Below are 15,659 nucleotides of genomic sequence, written 5' to 3' on the forward strand. Positions count from 1 at the left end.
CACTCCCCCATCACTCCCCATTGCTCCCCCATCGCTCCCCCATCACTCCCCATTGCTCCCCCATCACTCTTCATCGCTCCCCATCATTCCCCATCACTTGCATTACTGCCTGAACCACTCCCACCCACTGTCCATGGAAAAACTGTCTTCCATGAAACCAGTCCCTGGTGCCAAAAAGGTTGGGGACCGCTGATATAAGCCTCTAATTCCCCGTGTTAAAACTCTGTGCTTAGAACACATTGAATGCTTTCTCTTTTCCAGACTGAATCCTGACTGGTACCTTGAGGGGTTTATGAGTAACCTGACTGGTACCTTGAGGGGGTTATGAGTAAGTTGTGGAACAACAGTAGTACAAAGTCTGGGAGAGAGGAGGTGGAAGTAACCTGTTGGAAGGTTCTCATGTGTGAAATGGTATGATGTTATCTTAAGGCGGGCTGTGCTAAGTAAAATATGTATCATATCAAGGCCTTAATAAACCACTAAAATTGTTACAGCTACTAGCCACCGGGTGAGATTAAATGGAATCATTGGCAATACTTTATTCATCTGAAAAGAAGTCAGAAGAAGAGGGAAAGAAGCACAGATTGGACAGATAGAAGACAACAAGACAGTAGATTGGAACCCAACCATATCCGTAATCATAGGGTAAATTGTTTAAACACTTCACTGAAAGGCAGAGATTGTTAGACTGAATAAAAAGCGAGACCTGACAATATGCTGCCTACAGGAAACTCACTTCAGATATGAAAGCACACATTGGTTAAAAGTGAGGGGTTGGGGAAAAAAATGTACTATGCTAACACAAATCAGCGGAAACTGGGAGTAGATTGATGATATCGGACAAAATAAATTTCAGGGCAAAAAATACTACCAGGAATAAAAGTGGTCATTTCAGAATGATAAAGTGGTTAATTCATCAAGACACCATAACCACCCTAAAAATTTATATTCCTGACAATAGAGCTTTGAAATACATCAGTCAGAAAGTGATAGAACTGTAAAGAGAAATACACAAATCTACAATTATATTCAGGGATTCTAGTACCGATCAATGATTGATAGAACAAGTAGACAGAAAATCAGTAAGTATATAGAAGACTTGAATAACATCATCTACCAACTTGATCTAACAGACCTATGGGACACTCCAGCCAACAACAGTAGAATACACATTCTTTTTAAGTATGCTCAAAACATTTACCAAGACAGACCATATTCTGGATCATAAAACATGTTTTTAAAAATTTAAGGGTTCAGGACTTCCCTGGTGGCGCAGTAGTTGAGAGTCCGCCTGCCTATGCAGGGGACACAGGTTCGTGCCCCGGTCCGGGAAGATCCCACATGCCGCGGAGCGGCTGTGCCCGTGGGCCGTGGCCGCTGAGCCTGCGCGTCCGGAGCCTGTGCTCCGCAACGGGAGAGGCCACAACAGTGAGAGGCCCGCGTACCGCAAAAACAAACAACAAACAAACAAAAAATTGAAGGGTTCAAATCATTTAAAGGATGTTCTCTGACTGATATTTCTCTGGAATTAAATGAGAAACCCGTAGTAGAAAAATATCTGGAAAATCCCTAAACATCTGGAACTAAATAACATACTTCTGAATAATCCATTGACCAAAGAGTTCATCACAAGGGAAATTAGACAGTATCGTTAACTGAATGAAAATGAAATCATGACACTTCCCAGTTTGTGGGGTGCAGCTAAAGCACTGCCGTCACTTACAGGGAAATTTATAGCACTAAATGTCTGTTTTTGAAAAGAAGAAAGTTTTTGAATGAATAACTTAAATTCCCAACCTCAGAGTTTTTTTAAAAAGAGCATATTAAACCCAAAACAGGCAGAAAATTTGAAGTAATAAGGATAAGAGCAGAAATCAACGCAATAAGGAAACAAAAAACAATGAAGAAAATCGGTGAAACCTCAAGAGAGTCTTTTGGGGTTTTTTTGAGATTAGAATCGATAAAACTCTAGCCAGGCTGCTCAGGGAAAAGAGAGAGAAGACACAAATTACCAATAGCAGAAATGAGACAGAGGACATTACTGCAGAGTCTACAGAGACTTAAAGAATAATAAGAGAATACTGTGGATACCTTTATGGCTAGGAAAGAGTAATTTAGATAAGATGGGCATATTCCTTGAAAGACTCAGACTTCCTAAGCACTTTGAAAAAGAAGTGGCAACCTGAATGTATATATATTCCAACTATACCTATTAAATAAATAGTCTCTGTAGTTAAAACCTTTCCACAGAGAGGAATTCTGGATTGAAGAAGCAGGCTGCTCTGATGTGAACTGCTTATAGAGAGAGGCATTTGTCAGGAACTTCAGGTGGCGTCTAAGAGCTCTCCATCCCACAAGCATAAGGAACTGAATTCTGCGGACAACCACATGAGCGTGGAAGAGAACCCTGGGCTCTGGATGGGGGCGTAACCTGCCAGCTCCTGACTGCAGCCTAGTAAGACCCTGGGCAGAGGACTCCGTCAAGCCACATTCAGATTCCAGACCCTCAGCAACTGTGAGATAATAAATGTGACAAAGGATCAGAGCGCTCTACTTGGGCAGACTCCTTCCTGATCATTTGCCACCGAAAGATGATCAGAAAACAAGATGAGTGTCATGGTTTATCATTTGTGTATGTTTCGTGAACTCATCCCAGTACTCCAAACCCAGTGCCAACAGAGAAAGCCATGAGACGCCAGCCTCCAGCAGCAACTCTAGTCCAAATGATTCAAGATCAGCCCCTCCTTCATCCAGTCAAGAAATCGTGTCTAGAGCTGCCAGTTCTTCCTCAGAAAGACTGAGACAACACACGCTCCCACAAGCACAGATGGATTCCCATACAGTTACCTGTTTCCACACGTAATACAAAGAAACGTAGACAACCGGTTTCTCGGGCAAACTGTTCCAGCTAGACTGCCAATGTATCTTGCTTTTAGTCCATTGCAGGTCCTATGGTGGCGAACATGTGTATGCTCGTTAGTAATATGTGATATTTCGTACAATGTCAAGCTGCTGTTTCAGCTCAGGCCACATTGAACGCCAACCCAGCCCAAACTACTGCTTCATAGCCTCTACATTGGCACATGTTCCTGGAGAATAATCACCACCGGCTCCAAACTCAGCGGTCCAAGAAAGCTAACCCCTGAATGAGAATGCTAAACAAAGATGTCAGTTTGAGGCCGGCTGGATTGGATGTACAGGTCCTCACGAGCTGCAGTTCTCTTTAGCATTGTGTATTCCTTTTCTTCCTTTAGTCAATTTATACGGTAATGGGAGCCACAGAAAGCTGGAGGATTTCCTGTTAGGCATGAGGAGGTCAGCCGCAGGCTCCCTGCAATAGTGCCAAGTTAAGGATGATGGGAAACAAGTAAACAATCTAAAACTCGAAGAAGTGGGTCATTTTATGGATGATGGGCTTGGCGATGAGGGTGGGAGTGGGGAAGGTGCAGGTGAAGAAGCCAGTGCAATTCAAAGACCTGGATTAATGGTTTCGGCTTGATCTTATCACCGCCTTCTTTACTTCACTAATGCCAGAGGGCCGCCCCCTGTCAAGAGTTAGGCTTGAAAAACCATGCCAGCTGGAAAGGAGGGTTTGACTTTAGGAAAATGTTTAAACAGTAGTGGAATTTAAAAGTATATATGAGGGCTTCCCTGGTGGCGCAGTGGTTGAGAGTCCGCCTGCCGATGCAGGGGACCTGGGTTCGTGCCCTGGTCCGGGAAGATCCCACGTGCCGCGGAGCGGCTGGGCCCGTGAGCCATGGCCGCTGAGCCTGCGTGTCCGGGGCCTGTGCTCCGCAACGGCAGAGGCCACAATAGTGAGAGGCCCGCGTACCAAAGGAAAAAAAAAAGTATATATGAGTATAAAACCTTTTTATTATCATGAGATTTTTTTCCTTTAAGCTCATACGTATGAATATTATAAGCACAAATGGATTACTAATTGTATGATTAAAAAAAAGAGACTAACAGAACATAGTGTTACAATATTGGTCTTCCAGATTTTATTCATTTTAACTATGTATATTATCCCAAGACAGACATATTTGTGGGTCTTACTTCTTTAAAGAGCTGCTTCATATATAAATTTCTATAGTTGTAGATTGACCGTTCAGTATGTAATTTAATATATTATCTATTTTCTATGAATTATTCTGAAAGTTTCAAATGAATGATCTCACAGTGTTTAGTAAAGAATGTTATTTACCTAAAATGTGCTAGTAGCAACTGGCCCAGCCTTAAAGCCAAGAAACTTATCAGTAATCTTAACTTTACTGGATAAAGGAAACCTATTTTAAGGGCATGTATTCCATCAGTTGGAATTCATACCATAAAGAAAAAGCAGTTCTTTAGTAGAATTAACAGTCATATAAAATGTTCTATACAGGCAGTAAAAAGGGAATACTTTTATAGAATCAGAAATACTAGAAATAATTTGGCATTACAAGAAAAGAGAATTACAGACCAGTAACTCTCATGAACACAGATGCAACCATTTTTAATAAGATTTTAGCAAATAGAATCAACAGCATATATAAAGGATAATACATTATGACCACGTGAGGTTTATCCTGGGAATGAAAGGTGTCACTATATCAACAGACTTTAAGAAAAAAATCACACAATCATCTCAATAGACATAGAAAAAGCACTTGACAAAATTAGACCATTTATGCCTTTAAAAATATAAGCAAAATATGAATAAAAGGAAATATCCACATCCTGATAAAGCGTATCTACAAAAAATTCTACAGCTAAGATAATTCTTCTTGGTGAAAAGACCAAATGCTGTCCTCTAAGATTAAAACGTGAGCAAGAATGTCTGCTCTTGGGGCTTCCCTGGTGGCGCAGTGGTTGAGAGTCTGCCTGCCAATGCAGGGGACACAGGTTTGATCCCTGGCCTGGGAGGATCCCACATGCCACAGAGCAACTGAGCCTGCGCTCTGGAGCCTGCAGGCCACAACTGCTGAGCCCGCCAGCCACGGCTGCTGGGGCCCGTGCACCTGGAGCCCGTGCTCTGCAACAAGAGAAGCCACAACAATAAGAGGCGCACACAAAGCAACGGAGACCCAACACAGCCAAAAATAAAAACAGGTAGATAAGTAAATTTATTAAAAAAAAAAAAAAAGAATGTCTGCTCTTGCTACTCCTATTCAAAATCATACTGGAGTCCCACCCAGTGCAATCAGGCAAGAAAAATGAATAAAACACATACAGATTGAAAAGGAAGAAGTAAAACCGTCTCTGTTCACATCTGACTCTGTGGTCTATGCGGAAGTCTAATGGAATCTACAAAAAAGCCGCTAGAAGTAATAAGTGAGTTCAGCAAGGTTACAAGATGCCAAGTCAGTACACAGAAATCAGCTGTATGTCTGTATACTCACAATGAACAACTGGAAATGGAAGGTTAAAAAAATACTATTTATAATAGCACTAAAAATCATTAAAAAAAACAAGTATAAATCTCACAAAATATGTGCTAAATCCATATACTGAAAATGACAAAATGAAAGAAATCAACGACCTAAATAAATGGGGAGATGTACCACATTCATGGATTAGAAGATTCATTATTGTGAAAATGTTGGGTTTTTTCTCAAACTGATCCATATATTCAACATAATACCATTCAGAATCCTGGCAGGAATTTTTATTTCATTTCATTTTATTTTATTTATTTAATAATTGACAAACTGAGTCTAAAATGTATATGTAAAGGCAGGAGAACTATAATTTTGGAAAAGAAAAAGTTGGTGGATTCACAGTAATGGACTCTATACTTACCATAAAACTATAGTGATCAAGACAGTTTCCTTTTGTACAAAGGCGCAAAGGCATTTCAATAGAAAAAGGATGGTCTTTCTCAATAAATCATATTGGAACAGTTGGATATCATATGCGAAAAAAAAAAAAGAAACTTGATGGCTTCCAGAGAAGAAGGCACATGAGCTGGGTTTAAAGTCCTGGTACATTTAAATACAGGGCTGGCATAGCCCTGCCTAGTTGTAGATAGTTGATACAGCCTGTGGAATGAATACATACACTAGAAGCTGCCTCTCTGCTCTAAAAAAATGTTTTTAAGAAACTGATTCATACCTTACCCCATGTGGAAAAATTAATTCAGAACATAAACTATAAAAGTAACTAAGGACTTCCTTGGTGGTGCAGTGGTTAAGAATCCGCCTGCCAGTGCAGGGGACATGGGTTCGACCTCTGGTCTGGGAAGATCCCACATGCTGCGGAGCAACAAAGCCCATGTGCCACAACTACTGAGCCTGCGCTCTAGAGCCCACAAGCCACAGCTACCAAAGCCTGCGTGCCCTAGAGCCCACATACTGCAACTACCGAGCCCTTGCGCCACAACTACTGAAGCCCGCACACTCTAAGGCCTGCATGCCACGACTGCTGAGCCCACGTGCTACAACTACTGAAGCCCGCGTGCCTAGAGCCCATGCTCTGCAACAAGAGAAGCCACCACAGTGAGAAGCCCACGCACCACAATGAAGAGTAGCCCCCGCTCGCCGCAACTAGAGAAAGCCCGTGTGCAGCAACAAAAACCCAACGCGGCCAAAAAAGAAAGAAAAAAGTAACTAAAACTAAAGTAAGCCAAAACTGTGAATCTTAAACTATAAAATGTCTAAAAGAAAACATAGAAGAAAATGTTTGTGACATTGGAGTAGCCAGAAGAATGATCCATTAAAAAATTTTTTTGATAAGTTGACTTCATCAAAATTAAGAACTTGAGCTCCTAAAAAGTCACTCTTAAGAAAATGAAAAGACAAACTACAGACTAGGAAAAGTTGTTTGCAAATTACGTATCTGACAAATGAATTGTATCAAAAATATATAAAGAACTCTAAAAACTCAATAATAAGAAAATAAACAACCCAATAAAAAGTGGCAAAAGATTTGAACAGACACTTGACCAGCAAAGATTTATAGACGGCAAATAAGCACACGAAACAGTGCTCAACATCACTAGTCGTTAGGGAAATGCAAATAGAAACCTCAGTGAGAGACCACAACACGCCTGTCATAATGGCTAAAACAAAAAGGAGAAAACCTGATAATACCAGGTGCTGGTGAGAATACAGAACAGCTGGACCTCTCAGACATCAGTGGCGAGAATGCAAAACAGTATAGGTGTAAAGGTACACTTTGGAAAAACTCAGTTTGCCAGTTTCTCATAAAGTTAAGCCTACACTTGCCATATGACACAGCAAACTCATACCCAGGTATTTACCCAAGTTTGAGAACTGTGCTGACACAAAAAGTAGGACGTGACTATCTATAGCGGCTTTATTCATAATTGAATTATGAATTCATTTGAACTGGAAGCATCAGAAATGTCCTTCAACTGCGAAATGGATAAACAAGCCATTATGACTAGTACTTAGTAATAAAAAGAAATGATGGATACATGCAACAACATAGGTGAAAAATGCATTGTGCTAGGCAGAAGATAGACTCAGACTACATATCGTATGATTTCATTTATATGACATTCTAGAAAAGGCAAAACTCTTGGGATGGTAAACAAATCAGTGGTTGCCTGGGGTTGGGTAGGGGTTGACTATAAAGGGGCGCAGGTAATTTTGGAGGGGGTGATAGAACTGTTCTGTATCCTTTGTTATTTTTTTTAATTGGAGTATAGTTGATTTACATTGTTTTAGTTTCACATGTACGGCAGAGTGAATCAGTTATACATATGCATGTATCCACTCTTTTTTTTATTTAGATTCTTCTCCCATATAGGCCATTATAGAGTGTTGAGTAGAGTTCCCTGTGCTATACAGCAGGTTCTTATTAGTTATCTGTTTTATATATAGTAGTGTGTATATGTCAATCCCAGTCTCCCAATTTATCCCTCCCCACCCTTATCCCCTAGTAACCATAAATCTTTTTTCTACATCTATGACCCTACTTCTGTTTTGTAAATAAGTTCATTTGTTCTATATCTTGACTGTGGTAGGTATATGAGTTTATGTTGGTCAAAACTCATAGAACTGTACACTAAAATGGGTGGGTTTTATTATATGCCAAAAAAAAAAAAAATCTGATAGTATCAGGAAAAGCTTCATAGAGTGTAAGATGCCCAAGTCTTAAAAGCTTTGAAGGTGTGGACATCCACCCTGTGGACAGTGGGGAGAAGCTCGTTCCAGGCAAAGGGAACAGGATTTGCAAAGACTTAGAGGGAGCAAACAGTCGTGTGTGTTCTGCGTACTTTGAAGTTGTTTGGAAGGTCAGAAGCCTAAAGTTACACAGTGGGGGAGTTGACCAGAAGGCGTTGCTGGAGAAGCAGGCTGGAGCTGAGTTGTGAAAGGCCTTATGTGTTTGGTAAAGAATGTGGACTTGGATTTTTTTTTTTTTCCCTTTAGTTGGTGTCCTACAAACTGTCTTACAGTTTGGGCTGCTGTAATAAAGTACCACAGAAATTTCTCTCTCTCAGTTCGGGGTCTGGAAGCCTGAGATCAGGTTGAGATCTGGCGGGAGGGGTACCCTTCTGGGCTGCAGACTACGGACTCCTCAGCCTGTCCTCACATGAGCGGAGAGGAGGGAGCGGAGGCATGCTCTCTCGTGACTCTTAGAAGGGCACCAACCCCATTCATGCAGGCTCCACCCTCATGACTTCATCTCATCCTAATTACCTCCCCAAAGCCCTATCTCCTACTACCATTATATTGGGGGACAGAGTTCCCACTTCTGGGGGGGACATAATCATTCAGTCTGTAACAGCTGGGAAAATGAAGGGCTTTAATCGGGGTGGGGGGGACTTAGTTTTCGTCTGAAGCATCTCCTCTGGCAGGCCTGGGGACCACACATGGGAAGGGTGAGACCAGGTGGTGACTTGTCACGTCGTCAGGCAGGAGGCAAACAAGTCCTGGGCCAAGACTAGAGCAGTGGACGCACGAAGAGGGGTGGACTCAGTGGGAAATGGTGACACCCAGATGACAAAGGTGAAAGAAAGGGGCTAGATGCTAGTGGCTAGGGAGACAATGGAGTTTCTATGCTTGGAGACATCCAAGAAGAACTAGGTTTGAGGGATGTGTAGAGATCATTTTTATCAGTTTGGATTATAGTGAGTTGCTGTATAACTTGAAAAAGTCGACTTGATGTTTCATTATAATACTGTATGCATCCAGCCTCCAGCAGTGTACCTGAATAATGAGTAAGCTGCCACAGTAGGGTGGGAGTGACACTGGTTGGAACCCAGAAAGCCATAGTGAGGAGTCTGAGTAAGGTGACTGTAGCTGGTACCCATGGGCCCTGTCTGCCCACATCTCACTGAGCAGCTGTGGCCTCTGAGTGACTCCCCACTGTATCAGATTCGCACATCCACTGGAGGAGGGATTCGGGGAGGACAGAGGTGCCAAACTAGGACTGGGTATGGCTTAAAGAGGAAGATCTCTCATCCTGGGGGAGGTGGCAGTAGAAGTGGAGAGCCTTTTCCGTGGACGACACAGGTCAGAGCACCCACAGAAATGTTCTGGGGGGGAGCTGACTCCTCTCCGAGCCTGCGTTTCAGGGAGCGTCTCATCCCCCCCTTACCTGCTGCAGCTTCCTGTGTGCTCTGGGTTGGCTCCTTGCTTGTCTGGACCCTGACTGGTCCTGCCCACATGTCTTTGTTTTGCTGCGCTTTGCTAGACGCCTGGACCGTTTTTAAACCCCACCCTGATCCCTTGTGTTTCAGCCCGAGAGGAAGTTTGGCGTGGTGGTGGTTGGCATCGGCAGAGCTGGCTCCGTGCGGATCCGGGACTTGCGGAATCCACACGCTTCCTCGGCGTACCTGAACCTGATGGGCTTCGTGTCCAGGTGGCTTTCTTTGCTTTGTGCCTTGTAATTCACGGGAAGCCCGGTGAGGTGGGTTAGGCCTTGGGCCGCGCGTCTCCTCCAGACCCAGGAGAGAGCGAGCCAGCTCCAGGGTCATTCCAGGGAACCGTGCAGGATCAGCCCCACAAGATCACAAGTTTGGACAGGTCTGGGAACTGAAGAGTAACTAGACCTGCAGCTGGGATGTACAGTGAGTCAGCCCAGCGTACCCGAATAATGAGCGTGACCACCCTCAGGTCCTCCGTAGAGGGGACTGCCATCAGACATAGGGGAGATGAACACAGGGCCTGACAGTTACTGAAGGGGCACAGTGAACACGTGGGGGTTGTCCTGAATGAAGGCTTTAGGTTGATACATCAGTTACCATGTAACTGTCACATCAGTTACCGTGACAGCCATCCATGCAGGGCCCTGGGCTTTCCAAGCCTGACCAACTATTTGACGTAGATGTCAACCCACTTGACAGATAAAGAAGCTGAGCCACAGAGAGTTTAAGTAATTTGCCTGAGGTCACACAGCTGGAAAAATCTAAGAACTAGATGTCAGCGCAGGTCTATCTGATTCCAAAGCCCATCTTTTAAACACTATGTGTTCTTTTCCCCTTTGATAATTCTGAGCCCCGCTTTTAAGTAGTATCACTTATCTCCTGTAACTCAAAACCAAACTTTTCAGCGCATTTCTTCTTCCCTGCCCCACCCTCAGCTCCTTCCTCCACCCCGACCACTTCCTCACAAACACACCATTCACCAGACTAACGCCCTGTAACATCATTTATCAGTAGTCATTGGGAACTAGAGGTAGGCCCTGTGTCGGCAGGTGATGCGGTAGAGGGCAAGTCAGGCACGTGTCTGCTTCCTAGTGCTTTAGAGAACTCAACTAAATGTCAATATTTAAACAGAGCGTAAGTAACTATCCTGACGGTCCATGTAAAAGTTCTTTCAAATTTTAGTTTATGGGACCTGCTTTCTTCCAATTTGCCTCTCTCAAAACCTGGCCTTTCCTTAAGGATTTAAAGTGGCCACACTAAGGTGACCCAGAAGTGCTGGGAATCTGCCCTTGGTCAGTCTTCCCCTCCCAGTAAGGTTCTAAGGGAGGGCTTCCCTGGTGGCACAGTGATTAAGAATCCGCCTGCCAATGCAGGGGACACGGGTTCGAGGCCTGGTCTGGGAAGATCCCACATGCCACGGAGCAACTAAGCCCACGCGCCACAACTACTGAGCCTGCGCTCTAGAGCCCGCGAGCCACAACTACTGAGCCCGCGCACCTAGAGCCTGTGCTCTGCAGCAAAAGAAGCCACCGCAGTGGGAAGCTCGCACACCACAACAAAGAGTAGCCCCTGCTCGCCACAACTAGAGGAAGCCCACGGGCAGCAACAAAGACCCAACGCATCCAAAAATAAATTAATTAATTAATTAATTTTTAAGAAAAGATTCTAAGGGAGCAGCACAAATGGGAGGCTTGACATTACGATTAGCCGGCACCGTTCTCCTGCTGCTCCCGTGCCTGCGGCTGGGATCGTGCACGACACGGGCTCCGGGCTGAAATGGGGCCTCTGCTCCCCCTGCAGCCCCGCCCTGGGCAGCTGGCGCCGAGACTCTGCAGCGGGAATGCCCAACCTACCCAGGTCCCTCGGGAGGACGGCCAGCTCCCCTCCATCCCTGCTTTACCACAGCCCTGCTGTTACTACACTGTCCCCTTCTCACGGGCCCTGTTCCTCACGACCTGCCTAAGTCCTGTCACCTCCCCGGGAAGCCTCTCCTGAAACCCTGAAACTTGGGGCTCCTTGCCTTCCTTGACGCTTTCACCTGTGCCCCCGGCTCGGCATTCCTCCTGTTACTCTCGTGGTGTTGTTATAAGTGTGTACGTGTCTTCCTCCCTCTAGCTGACTGAGCTCACTGGAAGTCCGTTCCCCACATACTCCCTACGGGGAAGGCACACAGGAGATAAGCGGGGAGCATTGGTCACACTGAGCCATGTGGGTCGGTGGTCCCCACAGGAAGAAGCTCGCCGCCATGTCCTTCCGCAGCCACGCTTCCCCAGAGGCGCTCTGGCTCCTGCTCGGGTGGAGCTGTGAGCTGGCCCGAGCCTCCCGCCGGCTGCCCCATCTCCTCTGTGGCAGCCGCCGTTGGAGGACTGCTGCTCTGCAGCCTCTGCTCTGGGGCAGCGTGCAGACAGCCAGGGCTCCCAGCTCTCCTGAGGCGGGGGTCCTTCTGCATGTGTAGGAGCTGGGACGCTCAGCTCCTGTCCTGCCTCTGCTGCTGGTTAGCCGTGGAGCCCCTGCCTCTCGGGGCTTTGTCAACTCGGCTGTAAATGAGGCAGTGACGCCCACTTTCCACTTGACCATCACAGGCCATGAAGGAGCTTGAAATCATACGGCCGTTTGCCCCTTAAAGGTGTTAAGTGTCTTGGATTTGGATTAGGTTAGGCAGTCCTGGTGTTTGGCCAAGTGCTTGAAGTTGGCAGTGACCGTGGAGATCGTGTCTAATGAGATTACGGGAGATCAGTTGTTTTTTTTTTTTTTGCGGTACTCGGGCCTCTCACTGCTGTGGCCTCTCCCGTTGCGGAGCACAGGCTCCGGACGCGCAGGCTCAGCGGCCACGGCTCACGGGCCCAGCCGCTCCACAGCATGTGGGATTCTCCCGGACTGGGGCACGAACCCGCGTCCCCTGCATCGGCAGGCGGACTCTCAACCACTGCGCCACCAGGGAAGCCCGAGATCAGTTCTTTTTATCTTAGAGATGAAGTAATGCAAAGACTCCCGTGTCATGTGGGCTGTTAGCGGTGGTGTCGGCACTCGATGGCAGGTCCCCGACTTCACCCCAGAGGCCGTGTTTCTCACTGCGCACTGAAAAATGCCCTGGAAGTGGGAGGCAGGAAGTTCATTGCTTCATTTCCAAAAGTCGATCACCAGGACATTGTTGGGAGATGGGGAGAAGGATGGCGCTCATGTGTTCTCAGCCGATGTTCTGCCTACTCTGAGCTCCACTTGTCTGTTCCTCTCAAATAGACGAGAGCTGGGGAGCACTGATGGGGTGCCGCAGATTTCTTTGGAAGATGCTCTTTCCAGTCAAGAGGTTGAGGTTGCTTATATCTGCAGTGAGAGCTCCAGCCACGAGGACTACATCAGGTGGGTGTTCAAGTCCTTGCGTTGCACAGTAGTGCGGGACGTTAAAGATGCCTGGGCAGGCTGACTTCTAGCAAAGGGGTCTTAATTATTGATGGGAGGAACTACACTGGATCCATGACCTTTAAAAATTGTCAGAATTTGAACTCTCACTCTGGGTTATAAATGTATAAGGACATGAAAAATATTGTAGAACTAATATTTAGTACACCATAACTTAAAACATTAGAAACATTAACAATTAAAGTATCTTATTTCTTTGTAAAAAGCTTACTGAGTGTGTTTTGAACAGTGCCTGCCTTTTTCTGGTGGTTTAACTTAGCCACCATCTTTTCTGTGACCTCGGAGAATTGCCATAGTCCTTTCAGTTTCCAATATTTTGTTCTTTGCCCTTTCAACAACATGAAATCTCTGAGAAGGTCTCTAGGAGTTGCTTTAATAGGAAGAGTTTTGGCCACGAGATGAGTAAAGAGATAGTGGTGGCATCAGAGTGGGGAGATCGCATTATTCATAGAGCAGGAGATGTGAAGTGTTCCCCCGCCCCACCTTTGAATGCAGAGCCTAGAGCCCCCCAAGCATTTGGTGGACTGAGCCTGGAAGGAGAAGCCGCACTCAGGACCTGGCAGTTGACAAGGCAGGGCCAGCCGCCCCCAGAATCTCAGCTTCCCTTCTGGGTCCTTACATCAAACTACAGCTGCTTCCACCATGCCGTTCCCCAGAGTCAGCTGCCCCCTGTTTATCAGGCCCACTCTGAGTGTGGACAGAAACACCTTTCTGTGGTTCCCCTTAAACTTCTGTGGCACCAGAGGGTATGTCCTTAACAAAGTGATCATGTAATTCCCATGCTGATCAATGTTTGTTTCCGAGAATATCTAGAGAATAAAAGCCAGACTTCCGAGCACAGCACTTTGCATCCTTTACATCAGGCTCCCAGCCACTCGTAGGACCTAGTTTTCCCTCCACTCCCTGTAGCCCACTCCCCTGCCATGCTGAAATGCTGAAATTCACACCACGTCCCAGTGGACAACGCCCCATAAACACCCAATCCCCTGCATATGCTGCTCAGAGTGAAACATCCTCATCCCCTGGCACCTGGAAAATGCCTGTTGATACTTCAAGACCCAGTTCAGAGCCTTAGTGAGATCTTTTCCGATAGCCTCAGGCACAGCTGGCTGCCGTGGGTTTTTATTTGTAGCTGTCACGTGGTAATAGGCAATTTCCCTGCTAACATGGCTGTACTTCTCCAGAGTAACTGGTACATAGTAGCTGGTTGAATACGTGAGTAGACGAATGGGTGAGTGTTCAGATGAACACACGACTAGAAAGCCTTTCTCTTACCGCTTAGTAGAAAATCACGTGAGATGCAGTTCATCCGCCTCCCCCTCTGGCCCTGACTCTCACCCGTGTCGTGACACATTTACATGGAGACGTTTGTGCATTTATAACATTCTGTTCTGTCATGCAGGGCACTTAAGTGAAGTTTAACTGAAGTGCATTTTCTCTGTATTTACCCCTTTTTCCCAAAGACAGTTCCTAAACGCTGGCAAGCACGTCCTTGTGGAATATCCCATGACACTGTCTTGGGCAGCAGCTAAGGAACTGTGGGCACTGGCTGAGCAGAAAGGTGACGTATGTTCTGTGCATAGAGCACAGACCCTCTTCCTAAGGATTCCTGCCTCTAAGATTTCTGTGGTACCATCTTTATGCCTTTAAAACTTAACCCCATGTCAGATATGTTACTGGTCCCATGGGCTCCCACACCACCACCCCACACCCCATACTGCAGGCACATAAAGGGGGCATGTGTGGCGGGCCCACAGGGCAGAGGGATGGGTGGGGATTTGCAAACGTTTGTTCAAGACTTAGCTTCTTTTACTCTAATGAAAAGTATGAATTAGCTTCCACCTATGCTGGTGTTATAGATTATATATTATCAATATTTATATATTATTTTATATAATAAGATATATAATTATATTTCATTTTGGTTTTATTCATGTGATAGTTGTATTGCTAATGGAAAAATGCCCAGATCAGGGTAATTGATTGTCTCATGTGCATAGTTTTAGTTTTCATTTTTTCTAAGAGGAACACTGTTTATTACGTATTTATTATATGCCAGGAACTTGAAAACTCTGCTAAACACTTCATATGTTATTTTGCTTAATTCTCTTAGAAATCCTTGGAGGTAGGTATTTTCTCTAGCTTATGTATAGGAATCCATGGCTCAGAGAAGTTAAGAAATTGTGCCAGAAATGGGGCACAGCCTTTAAAAGTTACAAATCTCTATATTGTATACCTGTGACTTACGTAATATTGTACATCTACTATACTTGCAAAATAAATTTTTGTGCCAGGTCACAAAGCTAGTAATATGACCACTAAACGGGAGATGGCGCTTTGGTTTCAATCTCTCTGGGCTCTGAAGTCCACATTCATTCCTCTGAGCCATGCCGCCCTCCAGAGATTTTTCTGTTTTTACGGTAACTGGACAAGTCCCTCTACGGAGGCAATTAGAACTAACTAGAATGTTTTAGGGATTCATGGAGCTAGTTAAATGAAGTTTAAGTCAAAAATTCTCTCTGCTTCAACACTTGCTATTTTAAATCTTTCAAATATGAACAAAGTATGGTGAACAATTATAATGAAAATCACCAAAGAAAGCACCTTGTTCTTATCACCAGCGTAGACGGGTCACACTACTGAA

At 45.1% G+C, this 15,659-nt stretch overlaps 1 protein-coding gene and 1 long non-coding RNA gene across 3 annotated transcripts in view; both read left to right on the forward strand.

Moving 5' to 3' along the window:
- The window catches only part of LOC113629523 (uncharacterized), a 13,918-nt gene extending 10,168 nt beyond the window's left edge, over positions 1-3,750 (forward strand). Inside the window, exons 2-3 of the long non-coding RNA XR_003436586.1 lie at positions 3,587-3,590; positions 3,740-3,750. This is a non-coding gene — a long non-coding RNA (uncharacterized LOC113629523). The remainder of the gene's footprint in view (positions 1-3,586; positions 3,591-3,739) is intronic.
- The window catches only part of BLVRA (biliverdin reductase A), a 55,288-nt gene that overhangs the window by 23,067 nt on the left and 16,562 nt on the right, over positions 1-15,659 (forward strand). For both annotated transcript variants that reach the window (XM_027124003.1, XM_027124005.1), the window contains exons 3-5: positions 9,689-9,810; positions 12,836-12,955; positions 14,479-14,576. In XM_027124003.1, coding sequence (XP_026979804.1) covers positions 9,689-9,810; positions 12,836-12,955; positions 14,479-14,576 — 340 coding nt within the window. The remainder of the gene's footprint in view (positions 1-9,688; positions 9,811-12,835; positions 12,956-14,478; positions 14,577-15,659) is intronic.

This window comes from Aethalodelphis obliquidens, unplaced genomic scaffold (genome assembly GCF_003676395.1).
Source record: "Aethalodelphis obliquidens isolate GAN/ISIS:26980383/991018 unplaced genomic scaffold, ASM367639v1 scaffold27, whole genome shotgun sequence".
In the NCBI taxonomy this organism is placed as follows: domain Eukaryota; kingdom Metazoa; phylum Chordata; class Mammalia; order Artiodactyla; family Delphinidae; genus Aethalodelphis; species Aethalodelphis obliquidens.